The following is a 25,175-nucleotide window of genomic DNA, read 5'->3' as shown; positions in this document are numbered from 1 at the left end:
AAGAACAGGTTAAGGACTATATAGAAAAGATGGACATGCACAAGTCCATGGGTCCAGATCTAATGCATCTGAGGGTGCTAAGGGAATTGGCTGATGTGATTGTAGAGACATTGGCCATTATCTTTGAAAACTTGTGGTGATCGGGGGAGGTCCTGGAAGATTGGAAAAGGCAAATATAGTGCCCATCTTTAAAAAAGGGAAGAAAGAGAATCCGGGGAACTAGAGACCGGTCAGCCTCACCTCAGTCCCTGGAACAATCATGGAGCAGGTCCTCAAGGAAACCATTTTGAAGCACTTGAAGGAGAGGAAGGTGATCAGGAACAGTCAACATGTATTCACCAAGGGCAAGTCATGCCTGACCAACCTGATTGCCTTCTATGATGAGATAACTGGCTATGGATATGGGGAAAGCGGTGGACGTGTAGATAGGGTCCAGAGTGGCCTAGACAAATTGGAGGATTGGGCCAAAAGAAATCTGATGATGTTCAACAAGGACAAGTGCAGAGTCATCCATTTAGGATGGAAGAATCCCATGCGCCGCTACAGGCTGGGGACTGACTGGGTAAGCATCAGTTTTGCAGAAAAGGACCTGGGGATTACAGTGGATGAAAATCTGGATATGAGTCAACAGTGTGCCCTTGTTGCCAAGAAGGCTAATGTCATATTGGGCTGCATTAGTAGGAGCATTGTCAGCAGATCGAGAGAAGTGAGTATTCCCCTCTCTTCGGCACTGGTGAGGCCACATCTGGAGTACTGTGTCCAGTTTTGGGCTCCCCACTACAGAAAGGATGTGGACAATTTGGAGAGAGTCCAATGGAGGGCAGTGAAAATGATCAGGTGGTTGGGGCACATGACTTACACGGAGAGGCTGAGGGAACTGGGGTTATTTAGTCTGCAGAAGAGAGTAGTGAGGGAGGATTTGATAGCAGCCTTCAACTACTTGAAAGGGTGGGGGTGGGTTCCAGAGAGAATGAAGCTCAGCTGTTCTCAGTGGTGGTAGATGACAGAACAAGGAGCAATGGTCTCAAGTTGCAGTGGGGGAGGTCTAGGTTGGATATTAGGAAATACTATTTCACTAAGAGGATGGTGACGCACTGGAATGGGTTACCTAGGGAGGTGGTAGAATCTCCATCCTTGGAGGTTTTTAAGGCCCGGCTTGACAAAGCCCTGGCTGGAATGATTTAGTTGGGGTTGGTCCTGTTTTGAGGAGGGGGTTGGACTAGATGACCTGCTGAGGTCTCTTCCCACCCTAATCTTCTATGATTCTAACATTCAGGACTCTTTGCTCTGGAGATTTACCACTATCTGGTGCCTTTCTGCATTGCTGCGGGTCAGACACCACAGCCAATTATATCTGCCTGTCCCTCATTGGGGATGGTTCGCAATCAGATGGGCAGGACTGTTTTTTTTAACTGGGGCAGGTAGAGGAATTCAATTTTAATCTGTTTTCACAAGTACCTCTTATGTCAATGATTTTCCTCCTCCTCAGACCTTTCTCAAGGAATAAACAATGAACTTCCCCACCTCTTGGCCAGCCACTCCTTTCCTGTCCCATCCTCATCCCTTCATACTAACCTTACAGAGGCAGCTCTGTGGAAACACAACCAGAAGAAACTGTGTAAGTGGATGTGACAGACCTTACTCCGGGCAGGAAGAGTAACCTCATAACCCACTGATCTGACATCAGTCCAATAGGAATATAACATTTGCAGCTCTGATAATAAATACAGACATCTGAAGTACTAGGCTGATTTGGGATTCATTGAAAACCCTAATTTAAACCCAGAAGATGTTTGAAAAATTCAGCAACACCATTTATCATTGCCAATAACTGTGCAGAGCTGTTTACCACTTCTGTGAGGGATGGCATCTGTCGTCCTAGAGAAATCTGTGTATTTGAAAATGGCCCTTTGTGGCTTGCAAAGAAGTTTCTTCACATCACATTATTTCATGTTTTTGGTAGGCTAAGTCCTTCCTTGCTGGCACCATGAAATCACCCTGGTGCCTGAGAAATGCAACAATTGCATGCAAGGAAGCAAAGCAGATTTGTAAATATCTTGTGGTCAAATAAGCTCATTAATTAAAAATATATAGATATCAAGTGGTTTCAAAGACTTTCTCAATTAAGGATATACCCTCTGGATTTTGGAGGGCCACTGTAGCCTACTGGATAGAGCACTGGACTGGGACTCAAGATATTCCTGGCCCAGGCACTAGCCTGCTGGGTGATCTTGGGGCAAGGCGCTCCACCTTCTGTGCCTCAGTTTCCCCATCTATAAAATGGGAATAATGATACTGACTTCCTTTCTAAGATGCTTTGAGACCTACCAATAAAAGTGCTATATAAATGCTACATATTATTAAATGTTCAACCAAAAATATTAAAACTTATTTACTGTATCTTTGCACAGCGCCTAGTACAGAGCCCATGAACTCACTGGTCTCTTGGTGTTACTACATTATAAAGGTTAAATAATATTTAATAAATGTCAAGATCAAGTTGGGCAGGACTATGTATTGTAAAAATTCTCAACTGGGCTTGGACATGTGACACTTATAGCTAGTGCTATGCCCAATCACAACATTTAGCACCGGGAGGCATGTAAAAACTCCCTCCGCCTATTGTCTGGAGTTGTCCGGTTTTACATGGGAAAAGACTGGCTGACTGCATGTAACATTAAATGAAATACTCCTGTTAATGAGTGTAGTTTTGGGATTAGAGAATTTTGTAATCGAGCTGCAACAATGAGGTTAAGACTCAAAATGACAACACAGTTGCTAAAATAGATTAGTGATTTACAGAATAAATCCTGACTCAGACCAGTGGGCTTCTGCAGCCATTCTCTTACCAGTTTTGGACAAGCCCTGGAGAAAATTATTTGTATTGGACTAGCACCCAAAGACTCCAATCAGGGTCAGGACTCCACTGTACTAGGTGTTGTGCAAACACACAGGAAGATACAATCCCTCCCCCCCAAGGATTTACAATCTAATCTGGAACAAGCTGCAACAAGGGGGAAAGAGGGGACAGGGATAGCAATACATTCATAGAGTTACAGAGATAGCTATTGCACAGCTTCCAGGTTCAAATCATCTGAAGGAAGTTTTTTAAATAAATAAATAAATCCAGCTCTCCTGCAATGCATTCATGACTGCTTGATTTCTTGTAGGCGTCAGAGAAGAAACTAGTCTTGAGAAGGGATGTGAAGGAGGAGTGGCTAGTGGCCTTATGGATTGCTTTAAGGATGGTGTTATATGCATACAAGGCAGCAAATATCATTTCTTAAAGTTCTGTTGTATTATATTTTACATTTATTCAAGGGGCTATTTTCTCCTAGTCTCTGGTGACAATCTGTCGCTCCATCAACTGCTTTCAAAAAACGCATGTCTGGAGAAAACTCTTTCCCTTAATTTCTCTTGCTTCACTATTTTTGCAGGCCTTCTTGCTAATGAATGGCCCCGCTCCTTTTTCCTCACCTTTTGCCATCCCAGTTAAAGATCCAATGGTGCCCTGAAAACACATGCCACCTAGAAACAATTATGTTGATATGTCATATTTTCAGGGAAATTTTCATGGACGTGCCACTGGTACAGTAATACAGAAGAGAAATACAGCATATGCTCTATAAGGACATTCTGCCTAAACATAAATAATAAAGTAATAACAATATTAATAACACCAGCACCACTACTTGTTCAGTGTACCTGAGAATATCTTACAGAGTTTCCCACAAAGCATCTGTAAATCCTGAGGTACTGAGCCCACAAGGTTCTGAGTGATCACAACCTCCCTCTGATGGTGGAGGGTTCTCAGCACTTTGCAGGATCGGACTGTTAGACTGGAGTCCACGCTTACATTATGGAGAACTTCTGTATTTAAATCACCTCTTCTGATCCTTCATAAAGCAAAAGACTTTCCAAGCTCCATTATGGGCCTGATCCAAAACCCAATGAAGTCAATTGGATTTCTGCGGGCGTTGGACTAGGCCCTCTAAGAAGAGCCTTGAACTCTTGGCTATGATCCAAATGCTCTTTGTTCAGCAAACAGATCACGTGACTGACAGAGCTGTCTTTAAGGACAGAGAGGGCCCAAAACAATCAAGACATTTTATTGGCCTCAAAGGAATTACTTTTTAGTTCCTCTTCTGGCTTCATTAGGTTCAGTGATCAAGCTAGCTGGTTCAGATTTCTTCAGCTCCTATTCCCTGGGGACCATCAAAGCATCTTGCTCTAGTCTTACATCAAGGCTAAGTAAACTTTAGTTTGAAACCAAAGCCTAGCCTTGAAGTATATTCCGTAACGCTATTGCTCCAGGTGGAAATTAGTAAATTATCATCATTATTATTTTTAATCCGAGCTTGTTTAAAGCACAAAAAAGAACAGTCTGCTTAGATTAATAACTAGAGAACAGAAGAAAGAATGGTTGTTCCCAACTAATTTCAAATTAGACTTTAAATCAAATTACACACAGGATAGAGCATTGTTAATCAATGAGCCATAAAGAATTTCCTGAGCAAATATAATTAAATGAAAATGTTATCATTTAAAAACAGTTTTTTTGTGAATATTTTTGGCACAAAAAATGCCAGGTAACATTGAGCTGTATTTAAGGAGCATTGTTAGAAGTTCAGAACAGTCCTTTTTGTTTTTCTTTGGGTTGTAAAGTATTTAAAGCAATTAATTGCTCAGGCTGACAGCTCTACACACCTCTAAGGTATTTTTATACCATATGTTCATCAGAAGCTTGCAGGGTGAGTCTAAGCCTCAGTGTGGAAATTTAAAGCCAGCCATATCAAAACAGCCTTTCAGCAGCGTGTTCAAATATCAGCATGCCAAAAATGTAAATTTCTCAATTGCATAGGGACACTGCAGCCTATCAAGGGAGCAAATAATTTTCCAACTTTCAATCATCTGTAGCATAAAACATATTTTTCTTCCTTAAATTGTGTTTCCGGGGTCAGCAACACAGTTTCTCTGTGGTTTCTTCAGCACTGACCACAGTATCAGTACATAATATAGAGCAGCGGTTCTCAAACTGTGGGTCAGGACCCAAAGCGGGTCGCGACCCCCTTTGAATGGGGTCGCCAGGGCTGGCTTAGACTTGCTGGGCCCCAGGGCTCTAGCCTGAGCACCACTGCCAAGAGCCGAAGCCAAAGCCTGAGGGCTTCAGCCCTGGGTAGCAGGGCTCAGGTTGCAGGCCCCCTGCCTGGGGCTGAACCCCTTGAGCTTCAGCTTTGCCCCCCTTCCCACAGTGGTCAGGCTCAGGCTTTGCCGCCCCACCCCCCACCATCTAGGGTAGTGGGGCTTGGGCGGGTTCAGGCTTCGGTCTCCCCTCCTGGGGCAATTTTTGTGGTGAGAAGGGGGTTGCAGTGCAGAACCCCAATATAGATCCTTGCTTGCTAAAGCTCTACTATCAGTCTTTCAGAATTAAGAGGAAACATTCAGGAGTTGTGAAATGAGCACAACTGAAGAAAAACTGGGGCAAGAATCTTCTGTGTAGCGTAGCTGCTTTGTGTTGGGGGTCCAGGGCAATCTGGTGCTGAAGCCCAGTGCAAGGGGATCCTTCAGTTGTATAGTGCCAACATGAGTGCTCTTGTGCCACTCCTCTCTCTACTTCCAGCACAGCAGGGTAAAGGAGGTGTTGGTAGTCAGAGGAAACAGAGCGTGGCCTGGACATTCCTATACAATACCAGATTCCAGGAATGAGTTTGGCTCCCTCTGGCCATTCACAACAGATGGAAGTTAATGCTAAAGCTGCTCTAAGTCAGCACAGTGGGACTGGCCTTGCACATGCTAGCAGGAGGACTGGGAAGACCAAATGTGAGCTTTACACCTTGTTCCTCCAGGGTTAGAATGCTGTGCAGCTAAAGATCTGGCTCTTTATCTTTCAGTTAACACCATTTGAACTGGATCATGTCACCTGGTAATTTTTACAGTCCGTGGAATATATATTGGACCAAAAGGGTAGCAAACTTCTACAGGGTTTTAAATAATATGAGAAATGGGGAACTCTTGGAGTTGGATTTTATTAGATTCTCCAAACATATGAAGGCCCAGTTTAAATTAAATGATCAAATTCTGCTCTAGTTTACACACATATAGAATACACCTGACTTGATTAGGCTTGCACAGGAGAGACTAAGAGCAGAATTGTGTGTCATGAAAGTGGTTTGAAAATTATCTTCCCATGCTATGATTTCAAGACTGCTAAATGCCAACAAAGTTCTGATGGCCTGGATGTCAGATGGAGTCTAAATCATCATCTTGAATTGAAAGAGTCTGCTCCTGTGCTTATATGTCCCACTGGCTTCAATGGTTCTAGATCAAGCCCCAAGTCACTGGAAAAGTTCAATTTGACTTATTACCTTTAAGTCACAGGGGAGGGATAGCTCAGTGGTTTGAGCATTGGCCTGCTAAACCCAGGGTTGTGAGTTCAATCCTTGAGGGGGCCATATAGGGATCTGGGGCAAAAATCTGTCTGAGGATTGGTCCTGCTTTGAGCAGGGGGTTGGACTAGATGACCTCCTGAGGTCCCTTCCAACCCTGATATTCTATGAAATACACCTATGAAAATATTCTTAAAGAGATCAGAACAACAGTAAATAGAGGCTAATCTTCAAAGACTGTTATTGCTTTGAAGTTTCCATGAAGCAGTCAAATTGATAGATCGTGGTACTGCCCATCTAACTATTCCATGCTCATCACCGTAGTAACCGAGCATGTAAAGCAATTCTAATCCTGCCCGTAAAACTGATTTATGCTGCAATATTGGGCAAGTCACTTAATCTCTCTGTGCCTCAGCTTAGCCATATTTACAATGAGGATAACAACACTTTGCCATAGTGCTTGCCACTAAAACATCAACATTTGCAACATTGCAAATGCAGTCAGTCAGGGTACACAGTTTTCTCTGCAGTTAAAACCAGAAACAAGTGTGGTACCCTAGACTCTATGCCAGAGTGTGGTAATTGAGAGTAGTTACTTACTTGTTAATGGTAATCACTGTATTCATCAGGAGTCTAATGTGGATTAGACAAGAACAGCCATACTGGGTCAGACCAATGGTCCATCTAGCCCAGTAGCCTGTCTTCTGACAGTGGCCAGTGCCAGATGTTTCAGAGGGAAGGATTAATTAATTGATCTTTGTACCCTGCTCTGAACATGTTAAGTACTAATACTACTGAATGAATACTGAGGTCATTACTCAGAACTTTTAGCCACAATCCTGTGTCTGGGGCTGTGCTCAGTGGTGCCATGACTGTACGAACCCAAAGAGATATTACAATTCTGTACATCCGGGTGGTGCAGAGGGAACATGATCACTGCTACACACCTTCAGAGGTACATACAACTCTAGCAGCTGATGGGGGCAGTGGACGGGGAGGCTTGTGTGGCAAACAAGAAGCAGTACTCTTCTATAATGTTCCAGGACCTGCTATGGTGGCTGAGAGGGGGTGGTGGGGAGTGGGAATATACAAAAGCTACTTCTAGGAAGAACAGGGTCCTAATTTAAAAGCATTTTGGGAAGTGGGAGGGTTTGAATAATATTTATTGAACCCCATTTTTATCCCCATGCTCTCACCAGGGGACCAGACCTGCAGGATGCTAAATGCTTCCTATGACATCAATGGGAAATGAGGATACTGAGCTCCTCCTACGACTATGCCCTCTAAAGGATCTGAAAGTTCTTAGGATGCTACTGAATAATAGCTTTGCACTTGCACATGCCACTAAGGATTTGAGCTGAAGAATGATAGCTCATAAACTAGTTAAGTGAACTCTAGTCTACATGTAAAATGAGTAAATGATGAGACAATACACACTTTACTTAAGTGGCCCAATTTTGATTAATCATCTGACATCCCTTGCCACAGTACTGATCATAATGAATGTACCTAGTACCCAAGTAGAAGAGTCCTATTTATTTCCAAACGAACTTAACAGAAATTCAGCATTAGTTACTGAAAAGGTCCCATTCTGTCAGTCCTTCGCTTCAGAACAGTGAGTGAATGCTACGCATCTCTTCTCTCTTGTCTAGACTGGTACTCATATTGCTTGAAAGGATGCTCATTTTTTGTCAGAACAAATAGAATGGAAGGCAAATTGACATTAAGAAACTGTTGCCAAGTTGTTTTTTTTCCATGGTCTGTGACAAAGCAGGGATGGAAGCAAAAGAGGAAACCCTTTTCTACAGATTTACTGTCCTTTACTGTGTAAATGTAACACAGACAGACCATGGTCATCGGTGGGCAGGATCGAACTGGGGACCTCTGAAGCTTAGTGCATGAGCCTCTACAGCATGAGCTAAAAGCCAACTGCCTCTTAGCTAAGGCTGTAGAGCAGACTCATTTTATCTTTCTAAGTGGTCTCAGTGCCACTAGATGGGACAGAACACCATACCCAGAAAGTGTGTGGGTTACACAAACACTAGAGGATGCTTGCTTCATGCTAGACAAGCAATTGTCATGTACTAAATAAGAGGCTGTTAGGGACATAAAGTGGGGTTTAGAAATTCATACACATTAAGTAAACTCTCTGAAAGCTATGTAGGGAAACACTGCACCCTATGATCTGTCCAAACTGTGTGCTGAGACATTTATATCATATTGTAAACCAAATGCAGAGAACTGAAGACTGAATAATTGCTAGAAAATCCAGTAAAAAGCAACAGAGGGTCCTGTGGCACCTTTAAGACTAACAGTTGTATTGGAGCATAAGCTTTTGTGGGTGAATATCCACTTCGTCAGACGCATAACAAAGATCCAGCTTACTGAAAACAAAGACATCTCTATCTCTAGGTTTTGGAGAATGGAAGACCTTTTTCTTTTGGACAATAATTCCAGAATTGGAACATCTACTCACTACTAGGTAAGAGGAACTCCAGACAGCATTGGCCACTTATGCCTAATAAACCAATAAGAAACAGAGAAGGCTCTGAGGTGACACGATTGAGATTTAAGCTTGGAGTGATAAACATTAAGCATATTTTATTACTTGATGGAATGACTGAAGGAGCTGTGAAGATCCTTGGTGATGCTTTGAATTTTAATGTTTTAATTACTGATCTGTCAGTGGTTGGCAATAGCTAACTATATATTTGGGATTTGTATGGGACAGATCTGCTTGTGTGGTATATATTTCACATTATGCTTTTATTCTGCATTTTAACAAAGTGCCATGGCTTAAGTCACATGGCAGTAAATAAGAACTTGACTTGATTATACTGTCCCTCCTTCTTACTGTTTGCAAATTTGTTTGATGAGACACAGTGAGAATGCTTCTTGCAAATAAAGGCATAAAAGGGAATATATAGCCTAATTTGGTCTGTCTTTCAAACACACTGCAAGACAGATAGTAAACTGCCAGAGGTGTAATGGGAACTACCAGTCGCCCTGAAGAGATCAGGAAAACTGAGTGGTGGTGGCAGTGTATACATATAATCCTTCAAAGACCCTTAGTCTGAAAGCTGGAGAATAATGGATTATAAAGTACCTCATAAACCTTAGCACCCTTCTGTAAATGGGCTAAATAGACAATATGTATCACATGGAGTATCCAATACTTCCAGGTACTGTATACAATCAGGCAGGTGCTATGTTGGCAGTACCTTATGCTCCATGCAAAAGATATAGGTTTGAGAATGATCTGCTTCTCCAGCCAATGAAAACCAAAACACATTATAATGGTGAAGTATTTGCCTATGAGGAGATAGTGCTTCCTCCTTCCACCTGCACTTCTCCTGCCAGCCGGCTTTATTTCTGTATTGATTTTTAATGACACTTTCTCTGCACCATCCTGACAAATGAAGTGTAACAGTGTGTTAAACTAAACATCCCACAACCTATCTGACCACTCCAACCAACCACAGTGAATTATCAAGTGATGGGTTGGCTACAAAGATGAGTCTTGCACTGGGCTCTAAAAGTCAGTAAACTCCGTCTCACGCAGACAAATGGAAGTAGTAAGTTCTAGAGCCAGGTGCCTTCCACTAAAGACACCCAACTTCAAGTCCCCCCAAATGTGCATATAGGAATGACCAGCAATAGGACTTCAGCTGATTTCTGATATCTTATTAGTATATTCAAGGACAGGTGGTTCCTAAGGGTGGTCCAGTGTCAAATCATAGGGCTCTATAGGTTAGCATCATGACTAGTCACTACAGTGATGGACACATTATGAATATGACAGATCACAGAATCATAGAATCTCAGGGTTGGAAGGGACCTCAGGAGGTCATCTAGTCCAACCCCCTGCTCAAAGCAGGACCAATCCCTAACTAAATCATCCCAGCCAGGGCTTTGCCAAGCCTGACCTTAAAAACCTCTAAGGAAGGTGATTCCACCACCTCCCTAGGTAACCCATTCCAGTGCTTCACCATCCTCCTAGTGAAAAAGTTTTTCCTAATATCCAACCTAAACCTCTCCCACTGCAACTTGAGACCATTATTCCATGTTCAGTCATCAGCTACAACTGAGAACAGTCTAGATCCATCTTCTTTGGAATCCCCTTTCAGGTAGTTTAAAGCAGCTATCAAATTCCCCCTCATTCTTCTCTTCTACGGACTAAATAATCCCAGTTCCCTCAGCTTCTCCTCATAACTCATGTGCTCCAGCCACCTAATCATTTCTGTTGTCCTCCACTGGACTCTTTCCAATTTTTCCAAATCCTTCTTGTAGTGTGGGGCCCAAAACTGGACACAATACTCCAGATGAGGCCTCACCAATGCTGAATAGAGGGGAATGATCATGTCCCTCGATCTGCTCGCAATGCTCCTACTTATACAGCCCAAAATGCCATTAGCCTTCTTGGCAACACGCGCACCCCGTTGACTCATATCCAGCTTCTTGTCCACTTTAACCACTACGTCCTTTTCTACAGAACTGCTGCCTAGCCACTTGGTCCCTAGTATGTAGCAGTGAATGGGATTCTTCCGTCCTAAGTGCAGGACTCTGCACTTTTCCTTGTTGAACCTCATCAGATTTATTTTCGCCCAATCCTCCCACTTGTCTAGGTCACTCTGTATCGTATCCCTACCGTCCAGCATATCTACCACTCCTCCCAGTTTAGTGTCATATGTAAACTTGCTGAGGGTGCAATCCATGCCATCCTCCAGATCATTATTGAAGATATTGAACAAAACCAGCCCCAGGACCGACCCTTGGGGCACTCCACTTGATACCGCTTGATCATAAAGAAGCAGGTGGAACTTCAGTTCCTGGGACACACATGCATCTTCTCACACTGACTAACTCCACTAAAAAGGTTGGCAGGTACATTCTGCATGAGCTACCTCAGATCCAAGAACACCTCAGGGATCCAAAAATATTGCAATTTTGGAAGCCTGTTAGACAATTGGTGGACATTCTCCAACAATGGATCAGCGGTCACAAATCTCCTCTACCCAATTTCTCAAGTTGCTCCCTTTGCCAATGAGCACCACCTCAAGATTTTTTCTGGACTGAGCATCAGTTGGCTCAGCCTCATCCAAGGACCTATCTGAGAAAGCCAGGTATCCACTTTATAAGAAGGAGATGTATAGCTAAAGGTTATCAGCAAACGGATGGCACTGCATCTCCATATGTATCGCAATTTCCCCAAGTAGTTTCATATATATACGGAACAGGAGATGCAAGAGAATGGGACCACATCAGAGGGGATGGACAGCTACCCCCCACAACCCACTGAAGAACAACCTTATCCACTCCACAAAATCCTACAGATGTGTCAGCTACACCTTAAACATTTCATACCAGTGGCTGCTAATACATGTAATGATATCAACATGGACACCAGGCCTCTGTCCAGAGGCAGATAGTCAACCAAGGAAATTAAATTTGTCTCTGTTAATATATCTGGGCATAAAGCTAGGATAACAGATATCTATGAAGTCAGAAAAATCCAGGTGAGCCTGGTGCTGTGTCCAGCATGCCCTTCTCAAAAACAGTCCTCAAACAATGAGAAATGAGACAGGGCCACCACTGTCCAAGTCACTATCACCTAGTGATTTGCTTCCTAGCCAGAGACCAAAGTTTGTTTGTAACTAGTTGACATCCTGCCCTTCTCCCACGTAGCCTTCAGCAGCCATGAGAAGCATGGTTCCTTGCAGTATCCTGTAGCTGCCCCAGCTGACTCAAGACTTCTGTACATGAAAGGAAACTCTATCTGCAAATAAAGTATCTGTCTCCTGGCTTGCTGCTGTGTTCCCTGAGAAGCAGCCAAACTAATCAAGTTTCAATGAAAGGAGCAGCACTGGCAATGAGCTGAGAGAAGATCAAACATATCACTCTCACTGTTGGAGGGGGATGGGAGTATATCCTATAGGAAGGATTAAGAGGTTTCATGGGAAGGGAATAATGGCTGCAAAATAAAGAAGTGCTAATAGGCCACATTTAGACATCTGGCAGGGCAACCTGCCACCAAAGTGTCTGAAAATATTAAGCTGCAAGTTTGAGGCATCTGCATAGACAGCTTTTTTGATGGACTCTGACATCCCTCTACCTTACTTGGTACATTTCAATCTCCAAATATATATTTTAATTCATCTGTATACTTATTAATTTGTTAGTGACAGAATTCAGACCTAAATATTCCTGCCAATATAAGAATCGTAGCAGGGTGTGCCTGTGCCAAGCAAGATCTACAGGAATGATCCTGAAAAATACTGATCCATTTTGCAAATCATATCCCAAAATCTTTTTTCCGTGTAAACTTTTATCACACATTTCTGAGTCTGTTTAGGTGGTAATTTCATTTACTGAGTTATGATGCATTTATCTTGAACACTAAAGATGTTTAAAAGCACAAAATGATTCATCTCCTCCTTCCCATTTTATAAGCAGGGTAAAAAGATGCCTCTAAGAGTAAGCGTGTGCCAATGACAGATGAGTTTCTGTCTTAAGTTGCTGCTTCCTAGATAATAACTACTCATTATAACGAAAATTTGGAAAGGTTGGTGCCAATGGAACACTACGAAGCTTTGCAGTGATGCATTCTAAAATGATTCTGCTCATGTGAAATGTATTTTTCACTAATATAGCAGTTATAATACACACCAAGGACCCAGACCCACTCTCGTTGAAGACAATGACAAAAATTCCCCATTGACTAGAAGAGGAGGAGACTATAGGACTGAATGGGTTTCACTAATAAGCCAAAGCCTGCTTGCTTTACCCCACGAGTAGTCCTATGGAGTTCAGCAGGATTGCTCACCAGAGTAAGAGAGGCAGGACTTGACCCAAAATACTGAAAGAAGGTGTCTCTTACATCAATTTGGACTAGTCTTCCTTAGGCTACTCACAAATCCACTTTGGAATGTAGCACAATCTGTGACATATGAGTGAATGAAGGTTACTATACAAACTTTAATATTTACTTGATTTTTGCATGTTTTACTTTGATGTCACATCGGAGTACGTTTTTGGATTTCAGACATTTCCAGCATATGCTAGTACTGAAACTCTGTACTCACTCAATCATATAAGGCTGCTTTAATATGCAGCTTCCAGATTTCATTATCATTCAGCATACATATTTTGACATATAATGTAAGTGAAGTTCCTTAAACTAAGCATCTCTTTTATATAATTATGGCCTTAACACTGTTGTGAATATTTTGATTTTAAATAAAAGCTGAGCAAAAGTAATGTTTTTCACCTTAGTAGTAAAAACGCTGCCCACAAAATGCTCAAGCCTGGTAAGAAATGTATCTATTTGCAAGGGAGCGCTATGCTAGCAATTCTCTCTGTTTTTATTGCTGAACTGTTTATACATGAGAACATCACAGGGGCTGCTAGCTTGTCCCTATAAGTTCTCTGTTCCTGCCTTCCTCACACACTTACGAGAGCTTACTCCCTCAACCTCTTCCTTGAATTTCAATGTAAAGAGGTGACTTAAAAACAAAAAGGGATTTTAATATCTGTCATATCAGGATTAGAACCCACAGCCCCTTCACTAACAGCAGGCACCATATTAGCAGCACACAACCTTAGCCAGTAGCCTTCCCCTTAACATACCACATAGTTGGAAGTGAGATGACTCCTGCAATGTTTGTTCTTCATGCTTGTGTACAAAAGGGCAGCTATTAGCATGGAACTCTTGTGATTATTGTTAGTTATCATATTCTTGTAGCTACCCCCCCTAAGAAATTGAAGGCAACTTATCTGTAACCAAAGTTCTTCAAAATGGACATCTGCATATATGAAGGTTACTGACTTTCAACTGAAGTTCTTTGACATGGACTCTGCACATTTACACTCATGGGATGTGCTGCTGGTGCTGTTTGATCAACTGGCTGTCACTGCATGCACCTGAAGCCCACAAGTTGGAATATGCAGAGATCACTCAAAAAAAAAAAAAAAAAAAGATTGTGCTCTACTGTGAAGAGCCTAAACTCTGTTGAACAATATGGATTGTTTCCATAAGGCAAGCTGGAAAATGGGGAAATTCAAAACTATTCCACCCAGCACCCACTCCCTTTTTTTTTTTTTAAAACCTTGTCACCCACCTTTTTTCTGTTACCTATCTTTTTCTAAAGCACATACTGTAGCTGTGTTAAGCAACTGTCTACTTCCAAAAGCTATTAACCTTCTAAACATTTTACCAAAGGTCTCTTGTTATAAGTTACATTATCAATGGTGGCATCTGAAATGAAGAACTTTACAAAAGTTAGTTGAAAAGTACTGAATGGTGAAATAGGATAGTACTGTATATCTAGCATATGTAATAATACGGGTTGGTAACAAATATCCTCCAGATAGGGTGACCAGATGTCCTGAGTTTACAGGGACAGTCCCAATTTTTGGTCTCTTATATAGGCTCCTATAACCCCCCACCCCCTGCCCCGATTTTTCACATTTGCTGTCTGGTCACTCTACCTCCAGATGAGTCACCATACAAATTTAATGGCTACAAAGAGATCTAGCCATAACACGTATTAGTCCTTCAGACTTTCATTTCACCGCTCTAACATATGACATTACCTGCTGAACATCCTGCTGGAAAACACAGAGCTGCAGCCTTTGATGTAATCGGACTTTTCTGTGCTGCCAGATGCTCTCTAGGCGCCGCTGGTGATGCAAGACTTCATGTACCACATCCAAGACCTGGTGGACAGCCTTGGAATAATTAGCAGTAGCAGTAAGGGATTCAGAGTTTCCAGGGCTCAAGGGACGCTGCAGAACATCCAGCAAAGCCTTCCCATCCTGGCTTACCTGAAAGAAAAAGATTGAGTCTCAAGGGGACAACTTCATTGGGGTTGATAACATTTTCTTTAACATTTGACAGCTTGCAGCAAGAATAGTCTCATCCTCCCAATTCTTCCCCGCCACCCACACCCCAATAAATGGCTGTTAAAAGGAAAAGACAGGAAACCTTGAGCAATTTTTTTTTATTTTTACTTATGTATTCATCATCACCTGCCTCAGTTTCACAGTGGACCTACTGTGCTGCTCAGTAGGACCTCAGGAACTGAAGTGACAGGTCCATATAAGACAACAGATACCTAGATAGATACTGAACTACTGCATGTTTCGCAGACATTTGAAAATTAATTGACAAATAACGTTGTGTTATGAGTGGTGTTTGGAGGCAGGAGACATACAGACACATTCTGGTGAGGAAGTGGCATTTTCAGAAATACACAGATGACTAAAACATTCACAGTCGGTGTGGTAAAAGAGAGTCATTTCTTTGTGAGCTTATGACGTATGAATGCAAATTCCAAAAGGTGAAATTCATGCTCTCCTTCACTCAGTAAGAGAAGAGAAAATAAATTAGTAAGTGGTAGAACTAACCTTCTCCAACGTATCTTTTCTTCCCCATGAATAGTTCAGAGAAAACTACAGGCCTACATTTTCAATGGGCCCAAGAAACTTGCGTGCAAATGTTGCAAGTGAAATCATTTTCACATATGAAACCCTACATTTACACACATAAAGGGTTTCTATGCATGCAAAAGAATGCATCCAAATTGTATTTCTTGTGTATTTCATGGGACCCACTGAAAATTTCAGCCATGAAATGCAAAATGTAAATGAACTACAACTATCTTAATTTAACAAATGTGGGTGTTGGAGTCTTGTTAGAGGGGATTTGAGAAATACAGGGATAGTCAATGTGTGGCTCTGATATAAGTAACTAATATAAAGCACTATAAGTACTAAATAGAGCTGCAGACAGAATGCAAATTCAGTTTTATAGAGGCTTTTGAGATTTCAGAATATATTTTCATTCCAATTAGGAACAAAGCCTGAACATTTCAAAATTCTTCACAAAAGAACATTCCAGAAAAAAAAATTCAGATCAGAGTTTCATTTCATAAGATGTCTTAAAAATTATATTATATAACATAATTAAAAAAATTCTCATCAAAAAATCATTTCAATAGGAACAAAACAAAAAGTTTAGTTATGGAAATGTTAGAAGAGGATGATTCAACATTGTTGGAACTTTTTTATTCCCTTTTTTAGTTCCGTAAATAAATTTAGGCAAAAATTGACATTTAGATTTCAATAGACCCTCTCTCAAAGTTTTTCTGACCATTCCTACTACTTAGCATTATCAGTACATCTCAGAATATTTCTCAAAGATGGGTGTCATTATCCCTATTTTACAGATAGGAATATTGATGTATTGAGAAATTAAGTGACTTGCCCAAAGTCATACAGTAAGGCTGTCACAGACACTCATGATTCCCAATCCCATGCACTTTCCACAGATCATGCTGCTTCCCAGTCAGTTACAGGAGAATATATCTGGAATAATTTCAGTGAAATCAATGGCATTATTTTAGATTTATACTGGTTTTACCGGGAACAGAAGGTCACCGATGGTTGTAAAATACGCCGTGACAAATCTCTGCAGTTTTATAAACACAAAGGACAGTTTTGAACTAGATTTGGAAATGATTAGGGAGCTGTGTGTGGGTGGGTGGGTGGTGGTGAGGTAATACTCAAATTCCTTTGCTCATGAAAACGGGCAGGAGCAATCTATACATGCTGGAGTCAGGGGAGCTGCAGCCTGCTGTGGACACAGATGGAGTTCCAATAGGGATGGCAAAAGAAAATGATGATACAGATGAGGATTTCAGCAGAGAAAGTTGAGGCAGAGGCATATACAAATAATGTTGTCAAAGTAGGGATAACAAGCTGGACCATACATTTTTGGAATCTGCCCATTTATCAGAAGCTCATCCCTTCCACCAGCATAGCTTCCCATACACCCATACGTTGCTGTTAGTGGCCTTATATTTTACAATAGGTCTGATTCTGCTCTTACACTGTTGTATGGTGACCACACAGCAAATGTAAAAAATTGGGACAGGGGTGGGGGTAACAGGAGCCTATATAAGAAAAAGACCCAAAAATCGGGACTGTCCCTATAAAATCGGGACATCTGGTCACCCTACACTGTTGTAATGATACTAATTTCAAGTGTAGTTATTTTTTATACAAGTGTTAGTGACAGCAAAGTCAGTCCAAAACAGAGAAGACTCAAGAACCTTTTCTGAAAGAAGATGCAGAACACATGCTATCAGATAAGATATTCATTAGATTTACTAGTAAGTGCATAGGTGATAACTGTATAGGTGATAACTGCATTTATAACGAGGAGTCCTTGTGGCACCTTAGAGACTAACAAATTTATTTGGGCATAAGCTTTCATGGGCTAGAAACCACTTCATCAGATGCATGAAGTGAAAAATACAGGAGCAAGTATAAATACATGGAAGGCTGGGGGTTGCTTTACCAAGTGTGAGGTCAGTCTAATGAGAAATCAATTAACGGCAAGATACCAAGGGAAAAAAATAACTTTTGAAGTGGTAAGAGAGTGGCCCATTACAGATAGTTGACAAGAAGGTGAGAGGAACAGTAGGGAGAAATTAGTATTGGGGAAATTTCGTTTAGGTAGCCCTCTGGCAGAGTTTAGCAATGCCACTCTGCCATGTACATTGGCCAAATTGGACAGTCTTTACGCAAAAGAATAAATGGACACAAATCTGACATCAGGAATCATAACATTCAAAAACCAATTTGCAAACTGGATACCATCAGATTAGGTCTGAATAAAGACTGGGAGTGGTTGGCTCATTACAAAACCTAAACTTAATTTCCCCAATACTAATTTCTCCCTACTGTTACTCACACCTTCTGCTCCTGTATTTTTCACTTCATACATCTGATGAAGTGGGTTCTAGCCCATGAAAGCTTATGCCCAAATACATTTGTTAGTCTCTAGGGTGCCACAAGGACACGTTGTTTTTGCTGATACAGACTAACACACCTACCACTCTGAAAACTGCATTTATGGACATGCTCTATTCTGGAGAACATTTCTGGAAATGTTCTGTCAAAGTTCAGGGCTAACTTCTCCATTGGCCCCTTTCAGTCTCTGTAAATGCAGTCCCCTAAGGTGTTAGGCCGCTTGCCTTCATCCGTCTCACAATTCTCACTCTCTTTCAATTGGATCCCAGGGGACAGTACCCTGTGTACTAGCCATGAGTGCTCAAGCAGGCCCAACTGGATTCAAGTGTCCTACAAGATTTCCCTTTAGGGGCTGTGATCAATGTGCACATACAGTAAACCAAACAAAGTAATCTTTAATCTTGCTAAACACAGTGTAACAAGAAAAGGGGTTTCTTACACAACAGTCTAGTTGCATCTGTCTTACCTAAAGCTTAGGTAGATCTAGCTTACCCCAGTACTCAACCCTCTGAGTCTGAGGGGACAGTCTGATCACCTGTAATCTTGCCTCCCCTCCCTCCAGAGCATCAGAGACTCAGGTTTGTATCCACTTCAAAGGCCTTTGTTTCAGCTTCCCACCTGAAGGGCCCCTGAGGTTTGAAGCTGGCCATTTGCCCAGTGGGACCAACCCCATTGTGACAGTTCCCCCCATAAGGCTTTATGGAATATGCTGATGAATGTATATATGACATAACTAGAATAGGTTTTGTGCTACATATGCCATGTAACATATCTCTGTAAAGGTTATGATTTATAGTACTGAATCTATTAATCTTATTTGTATGCATGTATCATTTTTGTATTTGAAGATATGAATATTGGCTGGGTACTGGCTTGATTTTAACTAGCCTAGCAGAGCATTTGGTCAGCTTCTTGAGAAAAGTGCAAATTAAGTGCCCAATCAAAAACCACTTAAGCCAACAATGAACTTGAAGATGCCAATCCACATCTGACCCTTCCCAGGAATGTGGCTTGGCTGGTAAAAAATGAGTCATGCATGGACATGTGGCTTGCCCATGTGACTCCAAAACTCCATCTTGGAGCTGGACTTTGCATAGGAGTGAGGAGGGGGTCTCCACCCACAAGAGAAAGTCTGTTTCACCCCCTGGGAGATCCCTCCATTTGGTCTTCAGCTGGCTAAAGAGAGAGCCTCTCGACCCTCACATATACCTGAAAGAAACTGGAACAAAGGACAGTAACTACAGGGGGTATGAGTGATTGCTGGACACAGACTAGCAGGAGACTAGTCTGTAAAAGGAAGCTTACTTGAACTGGTGAGGTTTTATTTGTATTCAGTTTCTTAGACATAGACTTGCATATCTATTTTATTTTGTTTGGTAATTCACTTTGTTCTGTCTGTCACTACTTGGAACCACTTAAATCCTACTTTCTGTATTTAATAAAATCACTTTTTACTTATTAATTAACTCAGAGTATGTATTAATACCTGGGGGGCAAACAGCTGTGCATCTCTATCAGTGTTATAGAGGGCAAACAATTTATGAGTTTACCCTGTATAAGCTTTATACAGGGTAAAACGGATTTATTTGGGGTTTGGACCCCAGTGGGAGTTGGACATCTGAGTGTTAAAGACAGGAACACTTCTGTAAGTTGCTTTCAGTTAAGCCTACAGCAGTTAGGGGACGTGGTTCAGACCCTGGCTCTGGGTTTGCAGCAGGCTAGCGGGTCTGGCTCAAACTAGGCAGGGCACTGAAGTCCTAAGCTGCCAGGGCAGGAAAGCAGGGGCAGAAGTAGTCTTGGCACATCAGGTGGCAACCCCCAGGGGGTTTCTGTGATCCAACCCGTCACAGTGAGGTTAGAAGCTCCCCCTTTGCCCAGTGGGACCAACCCGATATTTACCTCCCATAAGGCCAGAGCTAAACGTCAAAGGGAATGATGCCTGTATTGTCCCATTAAGTATCAGTCTTGGTCTGCTTTCCTGCCAACCTGCTCCTGCTGGAATTAACCCTCTTGGTAATTATAAAACACAAACAATAATAGTCAGAGATACACATAATATTCATAAAATATTACAGGAGTTTTTCCAAGTCCTTCACACCTTCTATGACTCATCGACCTTTCTTCGGTTCAAAAGTTCCTGTTCCAAAAGTGTTTCTTTTATGAATGCTATACCACCCCCCAACCAAAGGGGATGAAAGAGCTGTGTACTGAAAGATTTGCTAATGAATGGATTTGAAAAGATAAATGAATAGTTTCACCAGTCCGGGTAGCTAGTTACAGTGCTTTTTCCAATCACTTTCAGAGTTCTCCTTAGAACTGAAAAATAAGTCATTGAATTGCCTTTCATGTGAATGCTTTGCATTTTTCAAGGATTGTTCAAGGACAGCAGCATTAACATTCCTGCTTAGCAGGTCACATCACAATTTTAAAAAAAGCCAATCTATGGGAAATACATTTGAGCACCATTGGTAAAACTCACCCAGTGCAGAAAATAATCAAAGGGCCTATGCACTATTTGCATTCCACTTATACCCTATTTTGAAGGCTTAAATGTGCCTAGATCTCATGCTGTACCTATGCCCAGGAATAATCTCATCCCCTGTGAATTACACACGAGAACTCTCTATATGAACAAGTTAGTCTCATTCATGCTGCTTTCTTGTTTGCATTGAAAATTACAGTCTGGCTCCCAGACTCTCCAGCTAGGTGTTACTATGAACTTTTTATATAACTAGAAGTGAATTTTAAATCCCAAGTATCCTACCAGTTGGGCCTGCAGAATGCTGAGAGCCTAGCAAGTGACCATGTTTAGGTCCCCTCTGCAGATTAGTGGATATAGCTGAGCTAAGTCAGGGAATGGTCTTCACAGCAGATGCATTGTGCCTTTTGGGACAAAGAATGAACTAGATTGGTGTAATCACATTTAGCAAGATGTTGTACTCATCAACACCAATTGGGCTTCACTCTAGAATCCCGTATTCTCCTCATCCTTCTCCTTTCCCCAGCAAACAGTACTAACCTCAAGAGTGATTTAAAAAAAAAAAACAGGTTGAACTAAAGGGGGCATCTCAATTATATTTGTGTGACACAACATTCATTGATCATATTGGCAGTATAAAACAAATTCCCACAGGCCAGAGAAACCCCTGAAAAATTCCTCCTGTGGAGGGGGATATAAAGATGGTGGCTCCTGCACCAGCTCATCCACCAGAGTTGCCCCACCAAGTATAAGAGGTGTAGAGGGGCCTCTTGGGGGCTCTATTATTCCCAGTTCTCTGATGGTGGAAGATCTTTTGCCAGTAGCATAAGCTAAAGCTGTCATACCTAGGTAGCTAACAAACTGAACTGACTCTGTCAGTCCTTCCTCCCCTCTCCTGCATCCACTATCTGCGAGCTTTGCTTGGGTGCAGCAAAAACTGGGCCCCATATGTTTAGGGCCTGAGCAAAAGTGCAGTGAAGTCAAAATGAGGCTCTAATGGGCACCGTATGAAGCTTTTGGTGAGCATCTCCAAAAAGCTTCACAATACCTTTGTAGCAGAAACCTTCAGCAATATAGTGTCATCTGCATTGTCTCAAAATAGGAGTCCTGAGCACCCTCCATTGCATTAAATGACTATTGAATTGCAGTTTATATACGTAGAGATTTGCAACCATTCTGAAGAAAAGGAAAGGATAGCCCATGCCACAATTCTGACATCATTGCTGAGAGTTCAGCACTCTGACTATCCTATCAAGGAGGAGGAGGTGACAATGTTATAATATGTTGACAGGAAGCATCATCTAGAGGAATAAGCCCAGGGATGGGAGACGAGACACCTGAGGGCAAGTGATGAACATATTCAGAGGTAACATACTCAACTTCACCTCTCTGTTAACATTGTTCAAATAAATCTATTTTATTGTCCCAATAAATCTATTGGGAATGTAATATTTAAATGATCTAAACAACTACATGTTTAATAAGTCATAATGATCTCAGAAGAAGCTGCAGCAAAAATAATACACATTTTTAATGGCTGCATTTAATAAGGGCCTTAAAATGTACACACACACTGGAAGGGTTAAGGTCTGTAGGCTAATGGGTAAATGCTCGCTTTAAAAATTCATTTCACTTAGATTTTATTTTTAGAAATAAATATTTTTTTAAAAAAGAAATCTACTCAAAACTTAGTTTAAAAACAATATTAACACTCCGCTGAACAGACAAAACCCGTAATAGTCATAGTTACTTCAAGAAGTCACCAAGATTTTCTCAATTTGCCTATATAGTCTGCCACACCTGCAGTTCTTCTGTACAAGCTTCAGTAGCAGTCCTATCTGGGGAGACATTGTACAAATGGTCCCATAATCATTGCAATAACCTCTGGCTAATGTAACTGATCTGGAAAGTGCTTTCAGGTGCTTTGAATAAGAAAGATGATCTCTCTAAGCAGGTATCCAGCAGGATGAGTTTGGGACAGAGCATTAGCCTTTGTTCTGAAGTCTTCACTTAAAAGTTAACTATTATTTATCTTAACATCGATTTGTGGAACTGAATATCAAAGACGGAAATATCAGACGCATATAATGTAAGATGTAGCAGTGGGCTTTAAGAACCTTTTAAGCATATATTATGCAAAGAGACTTTAATATACACATTTCCTTATCTTGCTGATATTTAATTGAATATTCTTTGTCTGGTACAGGAAAAGAAAGAAGCTCTTTCTAAACATTGAAAAGGGATCCGTCCTTCACAATTTATATGATGGCAAAAGTAAGGACGGTGAGCTAGATCTACCCCTGCTGGTGTACAGAGGGGCAGACTCCACCTGCCTGTTCCAGTGAAGGCCACTGAACCCTGGAGGATCCTTCTCTGGGGAGGGTAGGCAGTATTTCAATCATCATCCTCTCCAGGAAGCTCTGGCATGGGAGGGCAGTTTTAAGGTCCACTGGGGGTTGTATAGCTGGCATAGGCTAGGGAGGAGTTGAATCTGTGCATCATCCAGCTCTCTTGGGTACACTGCCTTCCTGGCCTTCACAGGGCACATTTTAACCTACACTGACCAACAGAGGAGAAGTGCTCAGCCTCCAGACAGATTTTCTGTTGCCTGGTACCTTGACTGGTCCGGTGACTATTACTACAGTTATTGTACATATTTCTACTAGCCAGTTCGGGAGAGGCTTTTGCAGGAACTAGGTCCAGCTCTTTTTGGCCAGAAAACTAGTCAAGAATAATACAGGGCCTTCTGAGTGTGAGGAAGTGAAGAAAAAGAAAGGAGAACCTCTGTGAGAAAAAAGAAGCATTAAGCAAATTATGACATCTGTAGATTATTTCTCAACATGCTAAGCAGACAGACTATGGACACTGGTCTGTTTGCAGTGATTTGCACTGAATGTCAGCTATTTGTGGAGGGTTATTTCCTGCTGCAGCCTGGATCAATTCAGGGGCAAAAGCATAATGAAAATCTTTATAGGACTTTCGCCAAAGGGCCATAAGGCAGTTTTTAGTCTTAGCAATCTTGACATCGTCCTTTTTATACAAGCTCTTTAGATCTGAGACAGCCTATTTCTCTACTGAGAACAAGCTTATACAAATGGATATAACTTTAAGGCACAGTCTTTTACATCTTTTGCTGTGATAAGAACTTGGCATCTCCGTGGCTTCCTGTCTTGGGACTTTGATGATAGTGAAAAGAGCGGATGGCGTGCAAAGTAAATCAAATGATACCCTCTACCACCATTAGAATAACTGCACTGAAGCAGGGACTCACTCCAAACAGAAAGCTATATAGCAACTTCACTATTGTAGGATGCCTACGAAAGGTAACGAAGCAGCCTGTCTCTTGGCCAGCCTGTAAGCTGCCCTGGCTGGCTACAGGTACCCCAGAGGTGTGGGGGTTGGCTACAGTTTGTTCTGTTGCTCCAGGTTGACTTACTGCACTGGAGGCCTACAGCCTGGGAGCAGATCTGACCTCCTGTGTGAAGTCATGAGTAAAAAGATCACATCTCTCTCAAGAAGCATTTTAAAGGATTATTAGTTTTATCCCTACTAAGCAGTCATATCAATGAGTCATGGAAAGTAAAACTGATTTATTCAATTAAAAATAGCTCCAAAATGCATAATCGTATAAGCAATCCGTTAGCAGCTGTTAAAATTCTTCTCCTGGAAACACTTACCTCTGTGTAGGCCTGGGTCACCTGTTCATACAGAGACTGATGATGATGGATGGCCAGCTCCAGGTCTTGCATTTCCGATGGGAGGCCTCCTTCACTACACATTTTACACCAGGCATCCACACCTGAAAGGAACTGAAGCAATTCCAAAAGCAATCAGCAGGGTGTTTCAAACTTACTAGCCAGGAGGTAACTTAATATTACTATTGCAGTGAACCATTTACAGAGTGCCATAGATGAACACAGCACTGAGCAGAAGGTGAACTGTGCCAAACTAATACCACAATGCCAGGAGTTTACAAGAGGGAACAAAATGATACAGACCACACAGGTGATTGTGATCCTTAAACACTCAAAACTTTGTCGACCAGCTGGGCCTAAGGGAGGCTTTAGAGGATTCGGTTTCTCCTGCTTTACAAGTAAAGTGCATAGGCACTTTCAAAACAACTTCAGGAACCCCTATAGGAAGGACCTTTGAATAACAAACAGGAGAAATACAACCCTGCTTCTAAAATCAACATAAAAATATAGACCGAGAAGAAACAGTCAGTGCTCTAATTGCATGTAATATTGTCAGAACTCCCTAATTGTTTATGCTTGGGGTCCGCACAGGGGCGATTTTCCCATCAACAACTCAGCACAGCTATTCACTTGGTCCTAACAGCACACACGTGAATAACAGAAAACTCCCATTAAAATCATCATTGACATTCATTTCAGCGAAAGGCGGATTTTCTAAGTGTTAAAGCAGTTCTCAGTCCAAGGCTGGCTCAGGAGAACTGGTAATAGGATACCAAGACTTTCACCTCTGGGTCACCAATT

The 25,175-nt window shown here is 41.7% G+C and overlaps 1 protein-coding gene across 8 annotated transcripts in view; it reads right to left on the bottom strand.

Moving 5' to 3' along the window:
- KALRN (kalirin RhoGEF kinase) overlaps window positions 1-25,175 on the bottom strand; it is a 743,024-nt gene that overhangs the window by 345,366 nt on the left and 372,483 nt on the right. For all 8 annotated transcript variants that reach the window (XM_045032050.1, XM_045032053.1, XM_045032055.1 and 5 more), the window contains 2 exons: window positions 24,357-24,488; window positions 14,979-15,209 (listed from right to left, as the gene is read on the bottom strand). In XM_045032050.1, the coding sequence (XP_044887985.1) occupies window positions 14,979-15,209; window positions 24,357-24,488 (363 nt within the window). The remainder of the gene's footprint in view (window positions 1-14,978; window positions 15,210-24,356; window positions 24,489-25,175) is intronic.

This window comes from Mauremys mutica, chromosome 10 (genome assembly GCF_020497125.1).
Source record: "Mauremys mutica isolate MM-2020 ecotype Southern chromosome 10, ASM2049712v1, whole genome shotgun sequence".
Classification (NCBI taxonomy): Eukaryota; Metazoa; Chordata; order Testudines; family Geoemydidae; genus Mauremys; species Mauremys mutica.
Note: the sequence above shows the minus strand (reverse complement) of the source record. Positions and strands in the feature narration are given on the sequence as shown.